The sequence below is a fragment of the Alexandromys fortis genome, unplaced genomic scaffold, assembly GCF_014885135.2.
Source record: "Alexandromys fortis isolate MF-2015 unplaced genomic scaffold, M_Fortis_MF-2015_v1.1 scaffold_44, whole genome shotgun sequence".
In the NCBI taxonomy this organism is placed as follows: domain Eukaryota; kingdom Metazoa; phylum Chordata; class Mammalia; order Rodentia; family Cricetidae; genus Alexandromys; species Alexandromys fortis.
Genome location: NW_026067921.1, coordinates 695,109 through 720,203, shown reverse-complemented (window position 1 = coordinate 720,203; position 25,095 = coordinate 695,109). Strand labels below are relative to the sequence as shown.

The 25,095-nt window shown below is 45.7% G+C and overlaps 1 protein-coding gene across 1 annotated transcript in view; it reads left to right on the top strand.

Annotated features, from left to right (window-relative positions):
• The window catches only part of Limd1 (LIM domain containing 1), a 55,834-nt gene that overhangs the window by 11,597 nt on the left and 19,142 nt on the right, over positions 1–25,095 (top strand). The window contains exon 2 of the mRNA XM_050141593.1: positions 13,248–13,349. Coding sequence (XP_049997550.1) covers positions 13,248–13,349 — 102 coding nt within the window. The remainder of the gene's footprint in view (positions 1–13,247; positions 13,350–25,095) is intronic.

Genomic DNA, 25,095 nt, shown 5'->3' with positions numbered 1-25,095 from the left:
ACCCCTCTTCTGCTGCTTGTGGTCCATGACTACAGTTCTCTGTCTGACCCATGCCTGGAGGTGGATGCGCACTGTGTGTAAAAAGACAGCTCTGTCCAAGTTAATAAAGGTGGGGTAGGAGATGGTGCAAGCAGATACTTCCGTTCCCGCACATATCTGGCCCCGCTGTGAAGGTACTTGGTGTCAGCTCACTTCTGATATGCTCCGTTTACTCTTAGCAGTCACAGCCTCCCACATACCCATGCTCCATGGGAGGAGAGTCTAGGAATTTGTGACTTTGGCTTTTAACAGACAGAGTAATTCTGTTCCTCAGAAAGTTACCGCTTGCCTCTTCCAAGTTACTGCCCATTCACAGGTAATCAATCACTCTTCTGATTTTTTATTTTAACATCATTTTAAGAGTTAAGTTTAATCGGGAGGCAGAGGCAGGCAGATCTCTGAGTCTGAGGCCAGCATGGTTACAGAGTGAGTTCCAGGACAGGCTCCAAAGCTACACAGAAAAACCCTGTCTCAAAAAACAAAACAAACAAGTAAAAAATAAACAAACAGAAAAGTTAAGATTAAAAAAAATGTTAGCTGTGTGTATGTGTCTGGATGTGGTTATGTGCATATGAGTTCAGGTGCTCAAGGAGGCCAGAGGCCAGAAGTATTGGATCCCTTGGACCTGGTGTTACAGGCAGTCGTGGGCACTTGATCTGGGTGCTGGGAATCAACCTTGAGTCCTCTGGGAGAACAGTACATGCTCTTAACCATTGAGTCATCTCTCAAGCCCCCGTTTAATAATAGTTTTATTGTTATTTATTTATGTATTTGGAAGCACAATACTGTAGAATGCACTTGGAGGTCAAAGAACAACTTTTAGAATTCATTTCTCTCCTTCAATCATATGGGTTATGGGGATCAAATTCAGGTTATTAGGTGTATCTGTCTATCTACTATTTATCTGTATCGCTATCTATCATCTATCTATCATCTATCCATCTATCTACTATCTATCTATCTATCTATCTATCTATCTAACATTCATCTATCTATATCTACTATCTATCTGTATCTATCTATATATATCTATCATCCATCTATCTATCTATCATCTATCTATCTATCTATCTATCTATCATCTATCTATCTATCTATCTATCTATCTATCTATCTATCTATCTATCTAACATTCATCTATCTATATCTACTATCTATCTGTATCTATCTATATCTATCTATCTATCTATCTATCTATCTATCTATCATCTATCTATCTATCTATCATCCATTTATCATCTATCTTCTGTCTGTCTGCCTGCCTGTCTGTCTGTCTATAAAGGAGATTTATTAGAATGGCGTAGAGGCTGTGCTACAGCTAGTCCAACAATATCTGTCTACCAATGGAAGGTCCAAGGATCTACTAGTCGTTCAGTCCATGAGGCTGATGTCTCAGCTGGTCTTCAGGACATGCTGGAACTCCCAGATCAGTAGGTTCCAATGCCAGTGAAGGAATGCACTTGCTAGCGAGATCAAGCAGGCAAAGTCAGCTTGCTTCCTTTCCTCATATCTCGTCTATAGGCTGCCAATAGAAGGTATGGGCCAGATTAAAGGTGTATCTTCCCACGTCAAAGATCTGGATTAGAAGTTTGTTTTCCCACTTCAAATGATTTAATTTTAAAAAAATCCCTCAAAAAAAAAAAAAAAAAGGCAAGGAAAAAAAAACCCTCACAGGTGTGCCCAACCATTTGGGTTTTAGTTAATTCCAGATATTGTCAAGATGACGATCAAGAATGGCCATCACATCAGGCTTAGGCGGCAAGCACTTCACCTCTGTAAGCCATCTGACTGGCTCCCATTTAGTAGTTTTGCTTGTTCTAAACCATAACGTAAATGAATTCATATAGTGTTTACATGCGATTCATTGCTAACAAATCAATACTATATATTAGATAATGTATCTTGGAACAGAAAGCACAAGCCAGGGTGAAGCAAATCTAGTAGCTTATTAAATTTCTAGACAGAGAGACATTAAGATAGAGAGATGGCTTAGCAGTTTTGAGTGTTTCTTGCTCTTATAGAGGACTCAGATTTGGTTCCTAGCATCTACATTAAGTGGTTTACAACTTCCTGTAGCTCCAGCTCCAGGGGATCCCACAACATCCTTTTCTGGCTGCAAGGCACCTACACATACACATCATTATACCCACATTAATAATAAATAAATTTTTAAATCAGTGGTTCTCAACCTGTGGGTTGCAAACTGTTTGCTGCTGAATGACCCTTGCACAGGGGTCACAGATCAGATATCCTGCATATAAGATATTCACATTATGATTCATAGCAGTAGCAAAAGTACAGTTATGAAGTGGCAACAAAGATAATTTTGTGGTTGGGGGGTCACCACAACATGAGGAACTGTATTACAGGTTCACAGCATTAGGAAGGTTTGAGAATCACTGCTTTAGACAAAGAGACAGGTAGACAAAGGAGAGTGCACACTCCCAAAGCCTGGCTGGTAGTTTGTTGAGAGAGAACCACACCCAGGTGTCTTTACGAAGGCTGTGTGTATGGCCTTGAGGCTCAGATTGTTCAAAGTATCTAATTACAATCCAGTTTAGAGATTAAGCAAAGCTTTACGTACGAGTAAAGTTTTAAAAAGTAAAAGTATATGAACTGACTTACTTCTCTTAAAGAGTTTCCTTTATAGGGCCAACAAGATAGCTCAGTGGGTATAAATGTTTGTTATCAAGTCTAAAGACCTGAGTTTGATCCCTGAGACCCAAACGATAGAAGGAGAAAACCGTCTTCTGCAAGTTGACCTCTGGACTCCATATATGCAGCACATGTGCCACATAACCTGCAAAAAATAAATGTGAAATGATAATTTCCTTTATAAATGAAATTGAAAGGTGGCTTTGTGAAGTACTAAATTTAAGGATGAGAGAAGAGTGCTAACGCAGCTGAACTGGGCAACAAACATTCTGACCCGAAGTGCGAATAGTTCGCGGGTTGTTTTTAACGTCCTTGTTTGAGATGTCTTTGGGAACGCATGCCCCATCTCTGTAGGGATCTTGAACACACCATGCCAGACACATAGGCAGATGCATCTGTCTTTCCACAAAGTGCAAATAAGCAAGCGCTGTCAGTTTTGTTTGTTACAATGTGTTAAGTGTCCTGCTCACCCTTCATAACTGACACTGGCAAACAGTCTTTCATGCCTTGTTTGTTTGTTTTGTTTTTTCGAAACAAAGTTTCTCTGTGCAGTGCTGGCAGTCCTGGAACCTACTCAGAAGACCATATTGGCCTGGAACTCACAAAGATCTACCTACCTCGGCCTCCAGTGTGTGAGTGCTGGGATTAAAGGCGTGTGGCACCAGCTCTTTCATTCCTTTTTAAAATTAAATTAATATTTTTTAAATTACTAATATTAACTCTCAGATCACACACTTCAGACAGTAATTCTCTCTTTCCCTCTCCCTCCCCCCATTCCCCTTTTCCCTGTGTGTGGGGGTCAGAAGACAACTTGTGGAGTTGGTTCTCTTCTTCCACCTTTATTTGGATTCTGGGGATGGAGCTCAGGTCGTCCTGCTTCCATTATTAGATTTCAAGTCTTCACATGCTGCGCCATGTCGCCAGCCCTTTGACGGGTTTCGTTTTTGTTTTGTTATCTTTTTCAACTATGTATACAGATACTCATGCATGTGTGTACTTGTGTGTGTGTACCTGTGTGTGGAGTGTGTGTGTTTCAGTGCTGGAATGCCAAGCTAGACAATCACTCTGTACCCCAACAAGATACATCCTCAGCTCCTACTTGTGTGTTTTCAAATGCCTTTAGCACAGTAATCCTATATCAGAGGGACCTGTTTGAAGAAACCTACGAATGAAGGAATGAGGTGATTTTTTGTTTGTTTGTTTGTTTCCTAGTCACTTGTTGGAAAAGCCATTTCCATCTGGTTTCTGATTTCCTGGTTCACTTTTTTTCAGGGATAGCCAGATCCTAATTTTATGCAAGTAACCATGGATTCAGACTTAGAGTGTCTGACCCTTCCCCTCACAACAGTGATGCTCCCAAGGGGTGGCCAGGATCAGGTTTCATTGTTAGGAAGAGAACCCTGTTCAGCCAGCACTCTTTCTAAAAGCTCTGACCAATAAGTAGTTGTATACATCCTGTTAAAATCTGAAACCAGGTCCTCTATTGCCTTGAGACCCTGTCTCTTCCTCCTGGGACATTTGTGCCTGGGAACCCGCCTCTGTTCCAGTTTCCTTCCTGGACAGGGTTGCTGCTCCAGGCGCTTCTGAAAGATGGCGTGACATGTCTGTGCACTGTGTATGGCTCATTTGCTCTGCCGTCTTTTTAAGCCAGGTGGTCTTAGTAAGCAGTATTTCCCTAAGGAAAAATGCTTGAATGATTTGCCCTCTATTCTAACCTAGGTTGCATAAAAACCAATCTTAAAGTCTCATAATCATGGGGGCTGGGTAAATGGCTCGGTGATTAAAGTGTTTGCCCCACAGGCAAGTGTAAGGATTGGCGTTTGGTTCTGCAGAATTCACATAAATCCCGAGTAGGAGTGGTGGTCTGCCTTTAATTCTAGCTTTGGAAGGTGTAGAGGGATCCCCAGAGCAAGACTAGCCATATCGGTAGCCTCTGGGTTTGATGAGACTTTATCTCAGTGAGTAAGGGGGAAGAGAGATGGAGGATGATTCCAGTATCAGCCTTGGACCTCCCATGCTTGTGCACAGAAACTGATCCAGCTGGGTCTAAGCAGCAGGACTCTTTGCTCTAAGAAGAAACTTAGGGAGAGACCCATGTCATCTGATTTTATTAACAACGTTATTTTATTATTTTATTATTGATTAACAACGTTAATGTGTCCTCAGATTTGCATCCATAAATCTTCTGTCCCTATGGTTTTATTTTTTTTCATTGTTGTTATTGTTTTTGAGACAGGTTTCCCTGCGTAGCCATGGTGTAGCTGTCCTGGAACTCACTCTGTGGATCAGGCTGGCTTCCAACTCACAGAGATCCACCTGCCTCTGCCTCCAAAATGCTGGGATTAAAGGCATGTGCCACCACCGTCCAGCAGTCTTTGTAATTTTAAGTTGTGTGTGTGTGTGCGCGCGCGCGCGTGTGTGTGCTGTATGCATGTGTGCACATGCACGTTGAAGGGACTCTAACTAGCTTGAACGTGGCAAGCGTAGCTCTGGCAGGCCTTGCCCTTCTCCCCCATTCCCTCTGCCTTGCCTAAAACTGTTAGATTACATTCCTAAAACTACCCACCAAGGTCTGTTCCCTTATTTGACCACTTCCTCCTCCTGAGGCTGACTATCCAAGTATTAATGGTCCAGCTATTCAAGTATTAGTTCAGCAATCAAAACCACCTTTTGGTTCACCTAATTAACATGTTCAATCAAAGTATACCATGGCATCCTGGCATCCTGGCCCATTCTAACACAGACTGTCCCTTTTTCTCTTCTTAAAAATTACACCTCACTTGGGAGGCAGAGACAGGCGGATCTCTGTGAGTTCGAGACCAGCCTGGTCTACAAGAGCTAGTTCCAGGACAGGCTCCAAAACCACAGAGAAACCCTGTCTCTAAAAACCAAAAAAAAAAAAAAAAAAAAATTACACCTAAAAGGTCATTTGCTGGTGTTTTTTTGCCCGAGTCAGGAAGTAGCCGCTTTAACTTTTCTTCCCTGCTTAATAAAGGATCTCTCTGTGAAAACAGATGTTTCGGTATGGTTTGTGCATAATCTGGGGGCCCGGGGGGGTGCCCCTGCTGTGCAAGGTGGGGGTGGGGTCTCCTTCATGCATGTGGGTGCAGGTGCCTGAGGAGTTCAAAGAGGGCAATGGATCCCCTTGGCACAGGAGCTACAGGCAGTCGTGATCTGCCAGATGCGGGTGCCGGGACTGGAACTCTGGTCCTCTGCAAGAGCAGTTCATGCTCCTCACCTCTGAGCTCCTCTCCAGCCTTGTTATGGTTCTGTGAGCATCTTGTGTGTCTTTCCTCCTCAGGAAGAAGTCAGTGAAGTTATTGGGTCACATAGAGTGTGAGTTTAAAAGAAAACAATGTATCAAATTGCCCTCTAGAAATGTTATTTACCTTTTTTGTTCCCTTAGAAGCCTGTGTGCAGAAGTTGGAGGGCTCCCTGGCTGTGAGGGGGCTTAGTGGAAGGAGAGAGGTGGAATGTCTTAAAGCCATCTTTCTTTGAGTGGGGGAAGCATTGAGACCTGTACCTGGAGAGCAAGGACAAGTTCACCAAGTTCACAGTGATTGAGAAGTTGCCCTCCAAACTTCCTTTCCCACTGTGAAGTGAGGCCTCTGCTGGGTTTGAGGCAGCTGAAGAAAGCAGGCTGGTGCAATGGCTGTAGCCCCAAGTGGCCTTAAGTACTTCCTTTGTGGGTTAATGATGGCCTCACCAATTGCCTCAGGGACTGCAGAGTGCTTGGGAGAGGGCAGAAGCAGGGACACCCATAGAAGCAGGCAGTGCTATGTTGTGTTGCCTGGATATTTGGAGGATCAGCTGATAAACTTTGATTTTGGACTCTCTGGGGTGATATTGGACATCAATTGACACTTTGCCTGAACTGCTGACGTTGAGAGGAGGTGATAGACTCGTCGTGTTAGGTAGACACCCAGTGCCAGCTGCCTCTGAGGTATTTCATGACCGTAAGTACGGGGGGAAGGAGATCCAGCCTTGATCCAATGGTGTGGCCCATTTCTGGAACCTGTTGACATCCAGAACTTGCAGAGCTGCCCAGGACCGCAGGCGACAGCTTTTAGCTGAGAAAAAGCTTTGTGAAAATCCATTCTCGGATTTGTATCCTCTTCCGGCATTCTTATGTCTCATCTGTATTAGTCAGTATTGCTGTGAAAGACGCCATGACCACAGCAACTCTTATAGAAGGAAGTGTTTAATTGGGGCTGGCTTAACAGTTCAGAGGTTTAGTCACGGTGGGAAGCATGGCAGTATACAAGCAGACATGGTGCCAGAGAGTAGTTGAGAGTTCAGTGCTCAGATCAGCAGGCAGCAGGAAGAGACAAAGAGCCACCGGCCCTGGCTTCGGCATCTGAAACCCCAAAGCCCACCCCAAGTGACACACTTCCTCCAACAAGGTCACACCTACTCCAACAAGGCCATGCCCCCTTGTACCTGTCAGGTAGAACCAGTCCCTAATGACCAGACCTGCAAATGTAGTTAGTAATCTAGAGACCATTCCTGTTCAGACCACCACACCATCCTTGACTGGGTGCCCTGACCTCACATTGTCCCCTTTGAGCACACGGTAGGGTTCATGGCTGTGTGATATCCAGCGGTAGGAGCAGAGAGTTGCCCTTCCTCATTGACCAAGAAGCCAACGTGTGACAAACCGGTGAGCTAGACTGAGGGCACCTGTGGGTTTTTGTTTTGTTTTGTTTTGGTTTGGTTTGGCTTAAACTTGCTTGTTTTGGGGATGGTCTCATTATACAGCCAGCCCAGCTTGGCCACAAGTTCAAGACCTTCTGCCTTAGCTTCTCCTGATGACATCATCTTATTTAAAGCCTTTCCATCACAAGTTGCCATTCAACTTGGCCCTGGTGTGGGCCATGGGAACTTTCAGGATCCATTTAAGACAGTGGTCCATTTTACTGTGTTATTGACTTTCAGTTACTCTTCCTGGAGCTGCTGCAGGGGCCGAGACACTATCCCACTATAAGCCATATCTATAACTTTTGTCAGTTATGACTTTAAGAAGTATTTGTTTATTTTACTCTATGTGTTTGTGCTTGAGTATGTGTATGTGTACCACATGTATGTAGGAGTCCAAGGAGGTCAGAAAAGGGGTTAGATCCCTTGGAACTGGAGTTACAGATGGTTGTGAGCTGCCATGTGGGTGCTGGGGACCAAACCCAGGTCCTCTGCAAGAGCAGTAAATGCTCTTAACTGCTGAGCTATCTTCCCAGCCTGTTAAGTATTTTTGAGGTTCCACTAATATTTTTTTTTTATTTCCAGAAAAATTTCTATACATGTAATCAATCTAGGAAGCATTGCCGTGTATGAAGAACGTTAGGCCTCCGGGACCTGTGTATCTCAAAGCTGTTGTGTTAGTTCCTTTTCCTGTTGCCACGACAACATGCCTGACAGAAGCAGTTTAAGGAAGGAGGGGCTTATTTGGGCTCAGTTTGAGGGTACAGTCTATCATGGTGGAGACGTCACAGCCATAGGAACTTGAGGTAGCTGTTCACATGGCTTCCACCCTCAGGAAGCAGAGATGAGGGACTCCAGCATACAGGATGATGCTGTGTACAGTTAGCTTGAATCTTCTCAGCTCAATTTACCTATTCTTCCCCTACGGCCATGTCCAGATGTTTGTCCCCTTGGGGATTCTATTAATCATCACAACCATAACATGGAACCCAAACATGCCATCAGCAATTATAACAACAGTGGTCACCAAATATCAGGTTTCCTTAATGGGAGAACTTTCTGTTTACTTCCTGTGAGTCGAGAGGCTGTCTAAGAGGCCTGTGACATTGCTTTAGCCTCTCAAAAGACATTATGGTATAACAAATCCAAGTGCTAGTGGCCCTTTCGCTTGGCACTCAGCTTTTCTACTCCGTCACGTGGAAACTTCTGACCACTAACTTCCCGAGGCCCTGGCCACCAACTGTGGCCTCTCACATAAGAGGTGCATGCAGGGTGACACAGGACAGGGTCCCTGTTTTGCAGAGTTCAGTGAGTGGATTACCCCGGCAGGCCTAGGCCTCCCCAGTCTGTGACAGTTGTGTAGTCTCCTAGGGAAGCCTCATCCTCTGGAGTCTTAGCTAAATGACACATTCTATTGCCAAGATTTTAGAAGAAAATAAACCAAAATGATGAATGGCATATTAATGCCCACTGACTGAACTAATGCTCTTTCAACAATTTATTCAGTGCTCAAACTCCTAGATGGGCCCATGAAGCAGGGGCCTGAAGAGACAGATTTTATTCAGGGTCTGGTCTAAGAGCCCTCTTTACAGCTAGCTTGGCTTGTCTGAGAGTATTTACAGCTTTACTCTGGTAGGGAGGGACCTGGTAAATCTGGTCAGTTTCAGGCACTTCCCGAAGCGATTTTGAGTTGCTTATCTCCCTAATTACGGAGCTTCCTTACAGGATGGTATGTTTCAATCGTGGAGGAAACCCACACAGCAATCTTTTCTTATCTCTTACTTCCTCAGCCCTTATGAGCGCTGTACAGTGAACCAGAAAAGCCACAGATGTTGAGTGAGCCTGGTTTTGGAGCTTTTTGCTTCATCTTTGAACTTCAGTTCTTTGTTTGTCAAATGGTGATTGTATTGGGGTGTCATGTTATTATTAAATATATACTTAATACTATGTTTAAATAGTGTATTTAATACTAATATTAAATATAGTGCAGAGGTTGGCACATGTTTAGTGGATTCTCATTCAGAGGCTGGAGCACCAGAGACTGGATTGATCTTTGGCTTAACACAACTCAAAATTTAGAAAATAAAATAAGTCAATAAAGCATAGGAACCAAAGGTTTTCAAGAGACTCGGGCACAACAGTAGTTGCTAGAGAAATGCAGCTGGAAGCCACAATGAGGTTCCACCCTGCACCTGTTAGAATGAATACATTAAAAGTTATCTACACCAAGTATTGCCCAGTGTGTGGAGAAACTAAGTCTCCTGAAATGCTGGTGGGATGTCAGATGATCTCCCTTCTTCAGGAGACAGTTGGCCAGGGATTGAGGATGTGGTTCGGCTGATAGAGTGCTTACCTAGCATGCTGGAAGTCCCGAGAGGCCCTGCGTTCTGTCCCTAGCACACATAAATATGGAATCGCAGTATGTGGAACAGTGGAAGCAGGAAGTGCAGGCATTCAAAGTCATTCTTGGGTACACGTGTGTAAGTCTGAGGCTCGCCTGGGCTATGCAAGACCACGTCTCTCGTTTTGCTTTTTGTTTTTTACATCAGCTGTGTGGCCTGGCCGGTCTACTTCTAGGGCTTCACTCCAGAGAAAAAGAAGTCTAGGTCTAGGTCTGTACAGAAACTCATGCCTAAATGTGGACAGCAGCAGTGTGGGAAAGCCCCCAAGGGGGGACACAGCTCCATGACTGGACGAGAGGGCAAGTGCCCCACGCTGGATGCTGCATGGCAGCAGACAGGAGCAAACAGGAGCTATCGACATCCACCAGGACAAGAGTAAATCCCAAAATATTTATGCAGTGACAGAAACCAGATAAAGGGGTACCGTCCAGGTGTCATTTATATAAACTCTTGACACAAATTAATCTGTGATGATAGTAAACAGAGCCATGGTTGCCTGTGGAAGGGAGTGTGAGAGTGGATTACATAAGGGGAGGACATGGGACTCATTGGGGTGGCAGGCGTGCTGGCTTTCTTCATTGTGCTGATGCTATAGGCACTTATCAGTGTCAACATGAATCAGATCACACTGTAAATGCAGACAGTTAGACTGACAGCATTTACCACTAAAGTCCTGTGACCTGAAGATCTAACCCTAATGAAAGCAGAGCACAGACTCCCAAAGTTCTTCTCTGACCTCTCTATGTGTACCATGCTATGTACGTGCACACACGCATGCACACACACGCGTGCACACACGCATGCACACGCACACACGCACGCACACACACACAAGTGATGTAAAAAATGTGGACAGTTTACTGAATGGCACACTTCACAAAAACTATGCAGGGAAGTTATGGTTCATACCTGTGACCCTAACACTCAGGAGGCTGAGACAGAATAGTTGATAAGAGTTTGAGGTCAGCCAGGCAATAGAGAGATTTTTCTTTTTTTTTTTTTCTTTTTTTTTTTGGATTTTTCGAGACAGGGTTTCTCCGTAGCTTTTTGGTTCCTGTCCTGGAACTAGCTCTTGTAGACCAGGCTGGCCTCGAACTCACAGAGATCCGCCTGCCTCTGCCTCCCGAATGCTGGGATTAAAGGCCTGCGCCACCACCTCCCGGCTGAGAGATTTTTCTTAAAGAACAGAAATACATTAGTAAATTAGTCAGTGTCTCTGAGTTTGGAGACTGGACTAAGGGAGGCTAGTTTGCAGGGAAAGCATCCACCTTCCCCTCTTGTCTCTTAAAAGCTTGTGTCTCACTCACCTTCCTGTTGACTCAGTGATAGCTGTCGATACTTCCCTTCACTATAAGGGGTTTGTGCATCTCCGGTGGCCTCAGATTGAGTAAATCAGAGGAATGTCAACAGCTTGCTCTTTTTCTCTTCTCTTGAGCTCCAGCACAGGCCACTTAGTAAGCCCCATACAGGACCTCCGGTAGGGTGGGGCCCTTTGCCCACTGTGGGAGAATAGTTTCCCTCAGGGTAGGCTGAATCAGTCCCTTTTGTCTTCATCCCATCGTGTGGCTTCTGGAAAGTCTGTCTCCAAGAGAGAGAAGTGTTTATAGCTGAACAAATGCTGTCCAGATTACTGAGCAAAAGGACAGGGCACATTGCTACACTGCAGAAGGGTGCGTTTTATGGAAAGGGTTGTGGTTGAGGTTTTGGGCAGAGATGACTTTTGGGGTGGGCATGGGGCAACAAGGCAAAATGAGAGGTGGGCCAGGTTGGCAGTGGGAGGGCAGGGGCATGGTTCTTAGGTCTGAATCCTGAGCAGGACAGATGATCAAGGTGAGGAAGGAGCCGTGTCTCTTCATGAGATGCCCACATACATATCGTGAGTAGCTACACAGAGATAAGATGGGCTCAGATTCCATATTTCAAACCTACCAGCAGGGTGATCTTTCTAGAAACCGGCTTGTGGGGAGGAGATAGTAGGGCCTGTTTTATGAAGGTCTGTATGATAGGCACATGATTCCCAGGGTGTGAATCACAACTCATGTGTTCTTTTCCTATCTTTTCTCTCCAAGAGGAACTTTTCTATCCATTCATCTCTCATTATCCACACCCCATATTTGTCCTACTGATGTGTCTCTGTATGGTATATTCGCTACTCCATGAGCAACAGTTTGAACACGTACTTTCCTTTGTGTCTGTGCTTGGCAGTACACATGGTGAGGAATGGGGCTTGCAGCCCAAAGAAATGAGGTCAGGACCTGAGAGGTGGAGATGTCTGGAGGCAGTAGGTAGCAGGCCTCTGATGAAGAAGAATTAGAGGAGAACATTTCCGGGCAGGATACAGAGAGTGGGGAAGTCCTGCTGTCCAGCTCGTTCTGGGAGGCTGGTGGGCATGAGGGTGTCCCCTTGGAGATGCCATCCATTTTTCCCTAAATCTTATGAGCAAGATTTGACAGTTCTGGCCTTCCCCCCACTCCCCAGAGCTTTAATGAGACAGGTTCACTTCTTGGGTCTAGGCTGGCAGATGTAGGTGATGCGTGATACCTGTGTATATGTAATGTTTCCTCTTGCCTGAGTGGTTGGTATGGGGGACATTTTATAAAGAATGTAGTAGCTTAGACTTTCTTGGTAGTAATTCGTTTGTTAATTTAAAATAGGAACTCTGGCTGGGCATAGTAACAAATCTTTTATCCCAGCATGTGTACAGCAGAGGCAGGTAGATTTCTGTGAGTTCAAGGCCAGCCTCATCTACATAGTGAGTTCCAGGAAGTCCAGGGCTATAGAGAGAGACTTTACCTCAATCAGTCAGTCAGTCAGTCAGTCATGGTGCCCGAGAGTAGTTGAGAGTTCAGTGCTCAGATCAGCAGGCAGCAGGAAGAGACAAAGAGTCAATCAATCAATCAAAATAGGGACTCTGATACAATACAATAAGTTGGTTATCTGCCAAGTGCTGGCAGATCTCTGAAACACATACATATAATTCACATAAAATTAAAACTTCAGTCAGTTATGCTGACACATACCTGTAATCCCAGTACTCCGGAGGCTGAGGTAGGAGGATTGCTACGAGTTTGAGGTCACTGTAGGTTATATCGTGAATTCCAGGCCAGGTTGAACTACAGAGTAAGATCCTGTCTCAGTATACTTAAACATATTCCAAACACTTTTGAGATTAGATTTAGTTATTTATTTTTTACTGAGCTATGTTATAGTCATGGTTTGGTTAGAATTTAGTTTTCTGAATTGTCGGAGCCTTTGAAAGTTCTGGACAGGTGTGGGGATAGTGTGTGTGTGTTTGTGAAGGGTGTTGATGGTGGCTGTTTCCTGTACTTGTAAGGACTGAGCACTGAGAAATCCATGGATGTGATATTGTGGAAGGTATTCTGCTTTGTTCCTTGGCTTTTTCATGACTCAAATCCCAGTTTTCTCCTGACTTGGTGTTTTCTTCTTACCTCGTAGGAGCCTGCGTGAAATGCGGCAAAGGCGTGTTTGGAGCAGGCCAGGCCTGTCAGGCCATGGGGGACCTCTACCACGACGCGTGTTTCACCTGTGCAGCCTGCAGTAAGTGTGCAGCCGTGGGGGTGGGGAGAGGTGAGACTGTAGGGATGGAACCCAGAGCTTCCTGCATCCCAGGCAGTAGAGTCATACTCCACCTGGACAGAATCCTTAGAGCAAGGATTCTCAACCCCTGACACAAGGCTAATGAAGCAAGATGACTTACCTCTAAGTATTTAAGATGGTGATGGTAAGCTGGATGGTTTCAGACTAGTCCTAATAACATTAGGTTTGTAATGTACAGGGGGGACCTCAGGAAGAGATGCTCAGTGCCTTGTCAGTTATCACCCCTAGGGGGTCACCCAGCTCACAGACACCTACCCAGGTCACTGCACCTACTGTGCCCCTCCCCTTTGATTTGAAGAACATTGCTTGAGCATGAGCTGTGATTGTGCCTACATCACACGGACACACGGGGGCCTTCGATACACCCGAGGCCAGCACTGTGTCCAGTGCTTTGTAAGAGCAGACACTGACTGCGTTGAGCTGGCGGCATCTGGTCACTGTGGAGTCTGTCAGCAGGGTGTTCGCACATCTGACTGAGTCGTGGATTATATTTGATTCTGTTGTCTGCTGAGGATTAGAGGAGATTTTTGTTAAAGCAGTTCCTCCCTCTTTTCCCCTCCCCTTTCCCATCTTTCCTTTCTGCTCTGAGAGTCGTTTCTTAGCCTGGGCCCTGGTGGTGCACAGAATGCCTTTAATCCCGGCCCTCAGCACTTGGGTTGGGAACCTGGGGGTGGATCTCAGTTCAGCCAACTCTACAGAGTTCCAGGATAGCCAGGGCTTCTTTCAGAGAGGGAGAGGGAGAGAGGGAGGGAGAGGGAAAGAGAGAAAAAAAAGGCAGGCAGATCTCTGTCAGTTCAAGGCCAACCTGATCTACAGAGTGAGTTTCAGGACAGGCTCCAAAGCTATACAAAGAAACCTGGTCTCGGGGAAAAAAAATTAAAGATGGATTAAAGTAAAGTAAAGTTAGTGAATTTATTAAGTAGAGATGAGATTAGTATACACATCAAGTTTAAGCATGGTGGAGAGAGAGAGAGAGAGAGAGAGAGAGAGAGAGAGAGAGAGAGAGAGAGAGAGAGAGAATAATATACTTAAGACATGTGGGCCTAAGAGGAGAGTCACTCCAAGAACACTGACTGCCCTCTTTCTCTCCTTCCCCCACTTCATATGTATGTGTGTGTATGTGTGTATAATGAACTTATAGTTAAGTTACTTTGCTCAAAGGTTATAATTTATAAGGCTTAAAGATGCGGTTTAAACCTAAAGCACCGATTCAGTGCCTCATCATTGTTGTAACAAAACACTTGACAAGGCAGCCTCTGAGGAGGAAAGGCTTATTTGGGCGTGAAGTCGGAGAGTATTGTCTATAATGGGTCAGCTGGTCACATTGCTTCTGTACCCAGGAAGCAGAGAGAAGACACGGGTAAGAAGCTCTGTTTGTTCAGTCCCCAGCACACGGAGTGCTGCTGCTGACACTGTGTCTCCCCACCTCAGCTAACCTGATCTAGGAACTCCCTCACTGATGCACTAAGAGGTTTGCATCCCAGGTGATTCTACATCTTGTCAAATTGATAACCAAAAATAATCATTATAAATACTGTGTGTTTCATTTCAGAAGCTTCTGGGGTGAGGTGGGTCAGGGCGAAGGCCAGGTGGGCCTGCTTACCACTGCTTGGCCTGGCAGACTTCCCTCAGGTTCCCGGGCTAATGCTGGTTAAGACACACTGGCCTGCCACTATACTGACAGTCCCCAAGATTTCTAACCCTCACTCTTCCATTCCACTGCAGTTTCTCCTAAAACATGCTTGCAAGCTCAAGGTCTGTGCATTTATCATTGTTCAGTTTTTAGGGGAAAATTCGGAAAACCTGAGATGGGTCAGCAATTCTCCTGCATGTCCTGAGTTGTCAGGTCTCTGACCCTTCCTGCTTTCCTGGTCTCTGACTCTCCCTTCCTTCCTTGTCTCTGGGCTCTGTTGCTCTCTGAGGTGGGGCAGGCAATCTGTGTTTCTAGAGTCATGGGATCTCTCAGTCTCCAGGCTCTCTTGTGTCTGAGCTCTGTTGCACTCTGAGGTTGAGCATGTGACTTACACACAACAATGTGAGCTGTGTCTGCTAGAGATGTAGATGTTACTTACTGCTGTGGAGACTGACCGGTTTTGCATCTACTAAGCAACTTTTTTCCTTCAGCACGCCTGATGTCCATGATATACATGGCGTTTGCATTCTCACAGTAGCACATACCAGTGCTCTCATTAGTTGAATTATTATTTGACCTGTGACTGTGGTTTGTCTATATGGACATTGTCACTGAGTCTCTTTAAAATTTATTTTTGAGGGGCTGAGGATATAGTTCAGTTGGTAGAGTTCTTGCCTAGCATGCATTGAAGTCCTGGGTTCAAGTCCCAGTACCACAAAAATTAGCTGTGATGCGAACACCTATAATCAGTCCTATCAGGCAGATCAAGAGTTCAAGGTCATCCTTAGCTACGTAGTGAGTTCAGAGATGACCTGGGCAGCACGTTCAAAAGAAAAATTATCTTTGGTCTTTGGCTTTTCCAAGTGTTTTTCTTTTATTTTTGAAATTATAATATAACCATTTTGTATACCTTTACTTTTTACAGTTTATATTTATTTACAACATTTCTCCCTTCCCTTTCCTCTCTCCAAACCCTTCCATATACCCTCCTTGAAATCTTTCAAATTCATGGCTTCTGTTTTTCATTAAATGCTGTTACATGTGCCTGCCAGTGTGGGTGTGTATTCCTACGTTATTTAGTTTGTGTAGTGTTACTTCTATTTTGTATTTTTGTTTTTAGGACTGACCGTTTGCTGTTGAGTGATCAATTGGTGTGCTCTTCCCTGAGAAAACTAATAACCGTTTCTTAATATTTGCTCTGTTTACCAGAGAAAAGAAACATACCAAGTAGAGATTTTCCCTCCCCTTTCTTCTTCTTCTTCTTCTTCTTCTTCTTCTTCTTCTTCTTCTTCTTCTTCTTCTTCTTCTTCTTCTTCTTCTTCTTCTTCTTCCTTTTTCTTAATCTCAGGCAGTTACTGTTTGAACTAGGAAAGGACTATGGGGGTCTGCTGTAACAAAGCCACCATGGACCAAGTGGCTGTGTTGACTGCTCACAGTGGAGACTGGGAAGCCAAGGTCAGGCACCGGCATATTTAGTGTTTGGTGGGACCTGCTTCCTGGTTCACAGATGGCCTTCCTGGAGTCCTCACAGAAGAGGGATGAAAGCTCTCAGAAGAGGCTTCTCTGAGTCATCCCAGAGCTCTGGCCTCCTTCACAAGGTTTCATCTCCCAATGCCTGTCTCCTAGTATGAGCACCTTGGAGATTCGCATATCAGCATAAGAAATTTAGGGGAACACAGACATCCAGCCATTTTTACCTGTGGCCATTTGAATAGCATCTGTTCCTTAATGGACGTTTTAGACTGCCTCAAATGGTGGCACATAGACAGACACTTGTGGACGTAGGTGGACCCGGGCTCTTTTAAGTTTTGAATATAACTTACATTGTATTCTGGCTTGAGTGTCTTTGTCCTCCAAAATTCAAGTTGACATGCAATGGCCAGAGTTATTGTTGACAGCATTCAGAGGTGGGGGCCTTTGGATAGTGATTAGGCTTCGTTGGACTTATGAGAATGGAGCTTCCCAAATGCTTTATAAGAAGAGGCCAGATCTCTGTCATTCTGAAATGCCTTGTACTACCTTTACTTTGTACTATCTCTAAAGTCCCCTTTAGCAAGAAAACCTTCTTTAAGTGTAGCCTTTCCAGTTGGCTGTGAACTGTGAACCAAATAAACTTTTTTCTTTATAAATTATCCACTCTGGGGAATTTAGTTATAGCATAGAAAACAGACTAAGACAAAATGACAACTGAAAAGAGTATGGCCACGTTGCCTCCTTGCTGGACCCTTGTCCCAGCATTAAAGGAGGAGTCAGATGACCACAGTGCTAGTTGGAAGACCCTGCACAGCAATCTTGTGGTCAGGGAGCCACAGTGCGCACACTCTATTCTGAGCATTGGTCAGAAGGTCTCGTATCTTCGTAGAAATGAGAGGCTGTCAGCAGGCTCCCTCTTGCCCACTCTGTGTTTGGGGAGCTACACACAAGGCATTCCACCAAGACTCAGGCAGACCTTTGCCTTTCTAGGACTGAGCGCCATGGCTGGTCTCATGCACAAACTTGCACATTCACCCACCTCTTGATGAGTTACTGTGTTCAGTTCATTTTTAGATCTGAGAACCACATGGTAACTACAGAGAACAATTTAAAGACAGAAGACGCCTGCTGCGTTAGCCTTGTAGTGCATCTGTCTTCACTTGGGTGTTTCCCCTCCAGTTTTTATCCACATTTGCACACTTTTCAGAGTTGTGACCAAAATATACCCATAGTGCATCCTCGTTTTATTTAGCAGCTGCAATTGTACTCACGTGGTAATCCACTTAGTCACACCACAGCCTTACGGCATTTAGCTCCTTTTGGTGTATGAGTTATTGCTTTTTTCCCCTCACTGAGCTGTTTCCTTGGAGTTCCTTCCCAGAAGTCGGCATTCAGGGAGTGGACATGTGAGCATCTGCGTGGGTTGTTCAAGTTCTGTTGTTTCTTGATGAGCTCCTTAGCCCTTGAGGGTTTGGTTGCCGTGGAGATATGTACCGCAGTTTTACTTCTCTTTCCTCATGCCCTACCCACCCATGGTGGCTGTGGCCCTAACAGGAGGCTCTTGGGAAGATGTTGGTTCACGAAAGTGAGAGTGGTCTAGGCAGTGCTGGCTCACACTATCTAGAAACTTGGCTAGTGGGGTGCCAGCACTCATCTGTGGTGGTGGTGGGCTTGGGTGAGAAGACAGGAGTGTGCTGACTTGTGGGGATCATGTGGATCCCCTTTGGCACTTTCTGGAATAGGCTACAAAGGGGGAAAGTGGGCAAGGCCTTATATAATCACCCCAGCCAGTTAGGGTCAGAAAAACTAAGTTTTTGTTGTTGTTGTTGCCGGGGTTGGAGTGTGTGTGTGCACGTTTGTGTGGTAGATCCACCTTGATTTTTTTTCTCCTTCTACATTTATTTTGTGTGGGTGAGTGGGTGGGGCTGCACACTTGTAGAATAACGTGTAGGAGTTGGTTCTCCTTTTTCACCATGTGACTTTCGGAGATCACACTTGAGTCATCAAGCTTAGTGGCCAGCATAGTTTAACCACTAAACTGAGCTTTTTCAGTGGCCATCCATCTTGTCTTTTGAGACAAGATTTCTCATTAGCCTTCAATTAGGCTAGGCTGCTGGCCAGTGAGTCCCCTGGATTGTCTGTCCCCAAATCCCTGGCATTGGGGTTATAGCACTCTACAGTTCCTGTTTGTGTGTGTGTGTGTGTGTGTGTGTGTGTGTGAATTTGGAGATCAGACTCAGGTCTTAATGTTGACACAGCAAGAACCTTCCCAAACAAATCATCTCCCGAGTCTAAGAAGGTTCTTGTTATCCATTTTCTTTTCCTTACAAATTCTCAAACGGCCTTGACTTTTTTTTTTTTTTTTTTTTTTTTTTTTTTTTTTTTTTTTTTTTTTTTTTTNGTTTTTTGAGACAGGGTTTCTCTGTGGTTTTGGAGCCTGTCCTGGAACTAGCTCTTGTAGTCTAGGCTGGTCTTGAACTCACAGAGATCCGCCTGCCTCTGCCTCCCGAGTGCTGGGATTAAAGGCGTGTGCCACCACCGCCCGACTCCTTGACTTTTTAAGTGCTTGCCAACACAGCTTTGGAAACACTCACATATTCTGAGTTTGTGGAGGTTGAACCAACAAATCTGTGGCAAGCCCATAAGCCTCACAGAAGGCCCTTCCTGTGACATTCCTAGGTAGTTCCAAGCTGTTACTTCTAGTTCACCTTGGGTGGGATGCCCCAAGGGCCTCACCAAGTCCTTGTCATAGTCCAGGGAGTTCTGCTCTTGCCCTCATTTTACAGCCCAGCCTGGCTTGTTAATTATGTCATCCCACACAGCTTGATCGTCTCTTCATTCAGAACCATGTAGATCCTCAACCCTTCTTCCTCCCTCCTGAGCTCAGCTCCCTTTGCTGAGAGAATATACCAACCAAAGGAGGAGGCTGACACTGGGTAACCAGCATGCCTTGACTTTCTGGTCAAGCCGCTGATTCAGTCAGACAACAGGCGTGGTGTGCAGCCCCTCTCAAGGGGGTGAGGAAAGTGGCCTAGACTAGAGCTAAGGGAGTGGTCCTCAGGAATGAGAAACTCTTCCTGTAGGAGACGGAAGGACGCAGGTCTGGTCTTTGTGGCCTTTGAGTCCCCAGTTGTCCCAGCATTCTTCACTGTGTTCAGCACTTACGTGTGAGCTGAGTGAGTCAGACAGATTTTAGAACACTGAAGGTCAAGAATGCGAGAAAGGGAGAATAGGCAGGCAGAGTGAGGAAGCGGTAAGTGAGGGAAAGAACCCAAACAGGCTGGGGCTGGGCAGGAGACACGAGATGGGCGACCAGGACCTGGTGTGTTTTCAGGGTCCCTGTGTTCATCTCAAGGGCACAGATGAGGCTAGGACCAGGCATGGTTCTCCAGGCTAGACTTGGATGACCCAGAGACCGTGAAGTCCTCACCTGTGAGAGGTCATCCTGTTCTTCATGCTTGTTACGTGTAATTTAGTCTGGGGGCTTCGGAAATACATTCAGAGTTGCTTTGGTGAAGCCTCTACTTGCTGCTGCGTCTCCATTTTAAGAACCTCATATTAAACAGTTGTGTGGAAATCGTCATCTTTTCCCTGTCTGCTCAGACCAGAGGTGGCACCTTGTGTGCCCCCGTGTGTCCCCTGCCTCTTTGACTTTAAGGGGAGTCTCTCATGCCTCAGATATCACGTCAGGTCCTGGAGTTCCACTCTTGGGTGTCCTTGGCTCTCTCAGTTGTCCAAGTGTCCTTCCCCTCTCCGTGTCTGAGATGTCCTCTTAAATATTTGTTCTCCCTCTGGCTCTTTTCCTTTCCCCTTTCCTGGCTCCTTCATTGACATCTCTGCACCTGCTCGTGGGGATATCTGTCTCCTTACCGCTGTTGTAACGTGTGTGGCCTTGAAGTCCTCACCCCATTGTGCCTGTCTGCTGCCTCCCAGCCATACTCATTTCATACAAGAGGATGTGGGGCCTCAGCATGAGTGAGGAGTTGGGAAATGCTCAAGTTTAGGTGGCCCACAGCTCATGTTGTTACTACTTACTGCATTTGTGGTCCTGACCTTCTCTGTGAGTGGCTTACAGCCTCAAGGAGCCTGTTATACCACAGGCTTTCTGGCTCCCCTGCAGAGATGATTCTTGACACATGCCCAAGGGCTCACATCCATGGTCAGTATCCCGAGGGCTCACCGCAGGCTCCTAGTAACTTGGTCTGTGTTCATGGAGTTGGCCTTCCTTATCGTCTATCTAGTGGACCTCCAGCCCTCCGGCTCCTCCTCCACTGCAGACCTGCACTGTTCACAGCCGCAGCCATTAGCCACATGTGGCTTCTGAGCCCCTGAAATGAGGCTAAGGTGACTGAGGCACTGAATCTTTCATCTAACTCAAACTGTAACATGCAGTCAGTGGCTACTGTATTGAAGAGTGCATGTTAAAACCTCCGTTTTTGCACCTTTTAAAATCAGAGTTCATTTGTTAATGAGAAATTATCAGTGAAGTTTATTATCATATTTTATGTTTTCTACATCACATATTTAGTATAGTCACGTTGTACAAAAGAAAAATGCACATGGAAGCAGACTCCCGTGTAGCTCAGCACCAGGAATAAACAGAAAACACTTGTACTTGTGGGTACGTTGTTTTTCCCTTGCGAAAATCCTGAGGTGTGCTCGCTTTTATATCCATTTTGTTTTTCACTTAGAAGGATGCCCGACATCCTGACTCTTACTTCACCATCCTCAGAGCCACCTGCTGCATTAGATCCTGTCAACTTGATGACTCAAAACCAGCACAGCTGAATCTGAGGAGGTTTCTCAGTAGATAAAGCCACCTAGAAACTAGAGGGGAAGAGATCTTCCTGTGTAGTCCAGGAAGGGGCGGGGCTCAGCATCTAGGGACCCGCTAGGCTTTCAGGGCACTGAGCAGCCTGGGAGCCTGGCAAATACAGAGCCCATAGGAGTGGCCAGAGCAAGGCCACTCCACACCACAACACTCCCTGCAGTGGCCACTGCCCAGCCCTGTACCACTGGACACTGAGAAGGGATTAAAGACATGGAACCTATGGACAAAGAAGAAAATAGTGGCGGGTCTGATTATTTTCCTTCGGTAGGTTTCATTTACAGAAGCGGAAAGTCACTAAGGGACCTGAGCTTGGTAACTTATGACAGTGGCCTAACAGGAGCCGGCACTGTGCTGGGCTTCCTCTCTGCCAGCTTTCCTAGTTTTGTCATTTCCAGTTGCTAGAGAACGAGCTAGCATCTCTTTCTTGGAAAAAGACAAGGACAAAGGCAAGACAATTCCAGGCAAGGGGTTTCCACCTTTCTGCCCTAGATCTTGGCTTACCAGGGCCAGGGGAGACTGTGAAGTGCAAGTGAGACCTGCTTATCTGAGCTTAATCAATACGGTTGATTGGCCAGGCATCATGGCTCACACCTGTTATCCCAGCGATCAGAAGGCTTAGGCAGGAAGATTGAGGGTTCCAGGCTAGCTGAGCTAGAGTAACGTGCTGTCTCCAACAGTAGCAACAACAAAATAAAGTATTTTCCCTGTCCTACTTTGTTATTAGCAGTTTGCTTAAGAACTCAGCTATTCTGGGAAAAGCTGTTTGAAGCAGATCATCTGAGTTTTGTGCTGACACAATGTTCTCCTCCCCGTTAGTCACAGTTGACTGTAAGTCCTTGGAATGTCCATGTTTGAGACAGTCTTTCTCTTAGGTCCTGAAACTCGCTTTGTAGACCAGGCTGGTCTTGAACTCACAGAGATCCACCTGCCTCTGCCTCCCGAGTGCTGGGATGAAGGGCATGTGCCACCACGCCCCACGCAGAACTGAACTTTAACTTATATTCCCTAACTCAGGGAAGTCATTATTTGAGGCACTGCTAGTGTTCCTATCTCCAGCTATGTCCTTCTGGGGGGAGGAGTCCTGTTATGAAAGTGTTTTTTTCTTTTTTAAGACAGGGTCTCATTTAGTCCAAGCTGACCCTGTCCTTGAATTCCTGATCTTTCTGTCTCCATCTCCTAAGTGCTTGGATTGCAGGAATGTATCACCACACCCAGCTGGAAAACAGGGGACTCTGAGTCTAGAATTCCAGGGCTGTGGCACTGATATCCACCCTGACGTGTGTGATTGATGCTCACCATCCAATATTATGATTGTGACCACAGCACATTACACCTGGTGGAATCCTGACTCAGAGGAAGGTCAGAGATATCCTGGCCCAGTGGTTCTCAGTGGTCCTTGGATTGGTCTGTCATTGGTAGCTGGAACTTACAGAAACAGAAACTCTGGAATGGGGCTGGCACTAACAGATCCATAGGTGGTATGTGGGGGTAGGAGGGTATATGCACATGTATGTTTACAGATGTGATTCTGTGTGCCTGTGCAAAGGACACTTGATATCCTTTCTGTTGTGTCCTGCCTTGTTTTCTTCAGACAGGGTCTCTCACTGAACCTGAAGCTAGGTTGGTAGCCAACAAGCCCTGCTATTCCTCCTGTCTTTACCATACCTCAGACCTTGTATTACCAGTGTGTGCATAGCAGCACCCAGCTTTTAACCTGAGTTTTGGAGACGGGAACTCACGTCTTCGTGCCTGTACAGCAAGTAGTCTTTCTCTCCAAGTCACCTCCATAGCCTACACACAGGCTGTTTTAAAGCGTCCTGAAGCTGGCTCACCGTGTGTTTGCTCTGTCCTCTGTCTGTCAGCAGTCACAGCTCCTTGATGGCAGGCCTCTAAGGATGAGCCGCTATAGGAGGCCCATCTCACTGCCTAGAAGAGCAGAGTGGAGATGAGATTTCTCTGTTGATACCAAGAGATCCAACATCTTCCCTGTAATGGAATAAAGTGTGTGATCTCCCAAACTTTATATTGCACCCCTAATCCCAGTGTGATGGTGTTTCGGGGTAGTATATTGGGGAGGTTGTGCCCTTAGATGAGAATAGAGGGATAGGTAGTTTTCTTGGAACCACGTGAGGACCAAACAAGAAGACAGCTGAGAGCCCAACCCTGCTGATGTAGAGCTGGGGAAAATGTCCCTGGCAAAGGCTGCTTGACAATACAGATGTCCTACAGCCTTGTGATCTCAGGGCCCATCAAGTACTTGTTATACTTTTAACTGTTAAAGTTACTTTAATTAAATTCATGTGTAGATAGCCATGCATGGATATAGGTACCTGCTCCTCCCCCATGTCCCACACTCTGAGAGATAATCCCTACGGAACAGAAATGAGAGATTGTGTTGAGTGAAGAGACTGTTACCTTTGCCCTGGGGAGATCTATATTTGAATATCAGCTCTAATATTTTGAGCTCGAGGCTTTAAGTTGGACTTCTTTAGTATTTATTTACCCATCAAAGGAAGACACAGTAAACATGTAGTAAGTTAGACGCAGATGCCTAAAGGGGGTTGCATTATTGCAAGATTGGTGAAATAATCCATGTTACCTCCTGTTACCCCTGTAATCTCCTCGGTGGATTGCCCCAGTCTGTCCTGCACCTGCCTGGGTTTAGCACCACCTAGTGGTAGCTCTGTTCTCTAACTGTGAGTATATATGAGCTGGATCAAGCTTTCTCTTCTCCTTGCCCTCAAGACTGGCTGATTGCTGTTTCCTGACTTGCCTGTCTCCTTTTATCCCTCTCTTCTCTAAACAGGTAGCAGTTTTAGCTTGCCTTCACGGGTGAGTTAGAGGCAGTCTTGCAAATATGTATTATTGGAAAATTCTGATTACACTTACCTGTGACAGAATTAAGGAATACTGTAAATAGTGAAAGCTTCATTTGCTTTCACTGAGGACGGGAGAATGTGGATTTGTGTTCTACAAGGATTAGGAGTGTGGGGTGACCTAAAGAAGCCGCTGATCAGGCCCCTTCGGAATCGGTTAAAACTGCCCACTTGCTACTTGGATGAACCTAGAATCCCTCATTTATGACATAAAGATCATAGCACTTAACTAAATCACCATACTTTTGGGTTGGGGTATAGCTCAGCAGTCATATACGAGGTGCTGTGTTCCATACCATTACTGGAGGGAAAGTGTGTTTTTAAGAAGAAAAGGAAACCCCCAGCGTTGAGAGTGATCTTGAGGTGTGGCTTCATGCTACTCCCAGAAGGGATCCATTCTGGTACTGCCGCTGTGTTCATGGATAGTAATAGGGCATGCATTTTATTTCTGCTTCAGTCTAGCGAATCCTTCCCCCAACCTAGAACTTGGAGTAGAAGATGAGTTAGTTCCCTGGAAGGCGGGTGACAAGACAGAGTCAGTAGTGGACATGTGCAGCGAGGCTCACAGCTGCGCCTTAAGATATACAAAGCTTGGGCAAAGGACCTGAGTTCAGTCCTAGCACACATTTTAGGCAGCTCACAACTGCTTGCACCTCTGTTTCCAGTGGATCTAATATCCATCAACCTCCCTGGGCCCTTAATGCATGGCATATGTATTATTCCTTTAAAAACGGCGGCGGGGCGGCGTGGGTGTGTGGACAAACACGGGATAGACGGCACGCAAAGGAAGAGACAGACACGCGGCTCCCACGTGGGTGCGCTTTAATGGGGAGAGGGGAACACGATAAGGGCGGGACGTGCAGACACACAAGG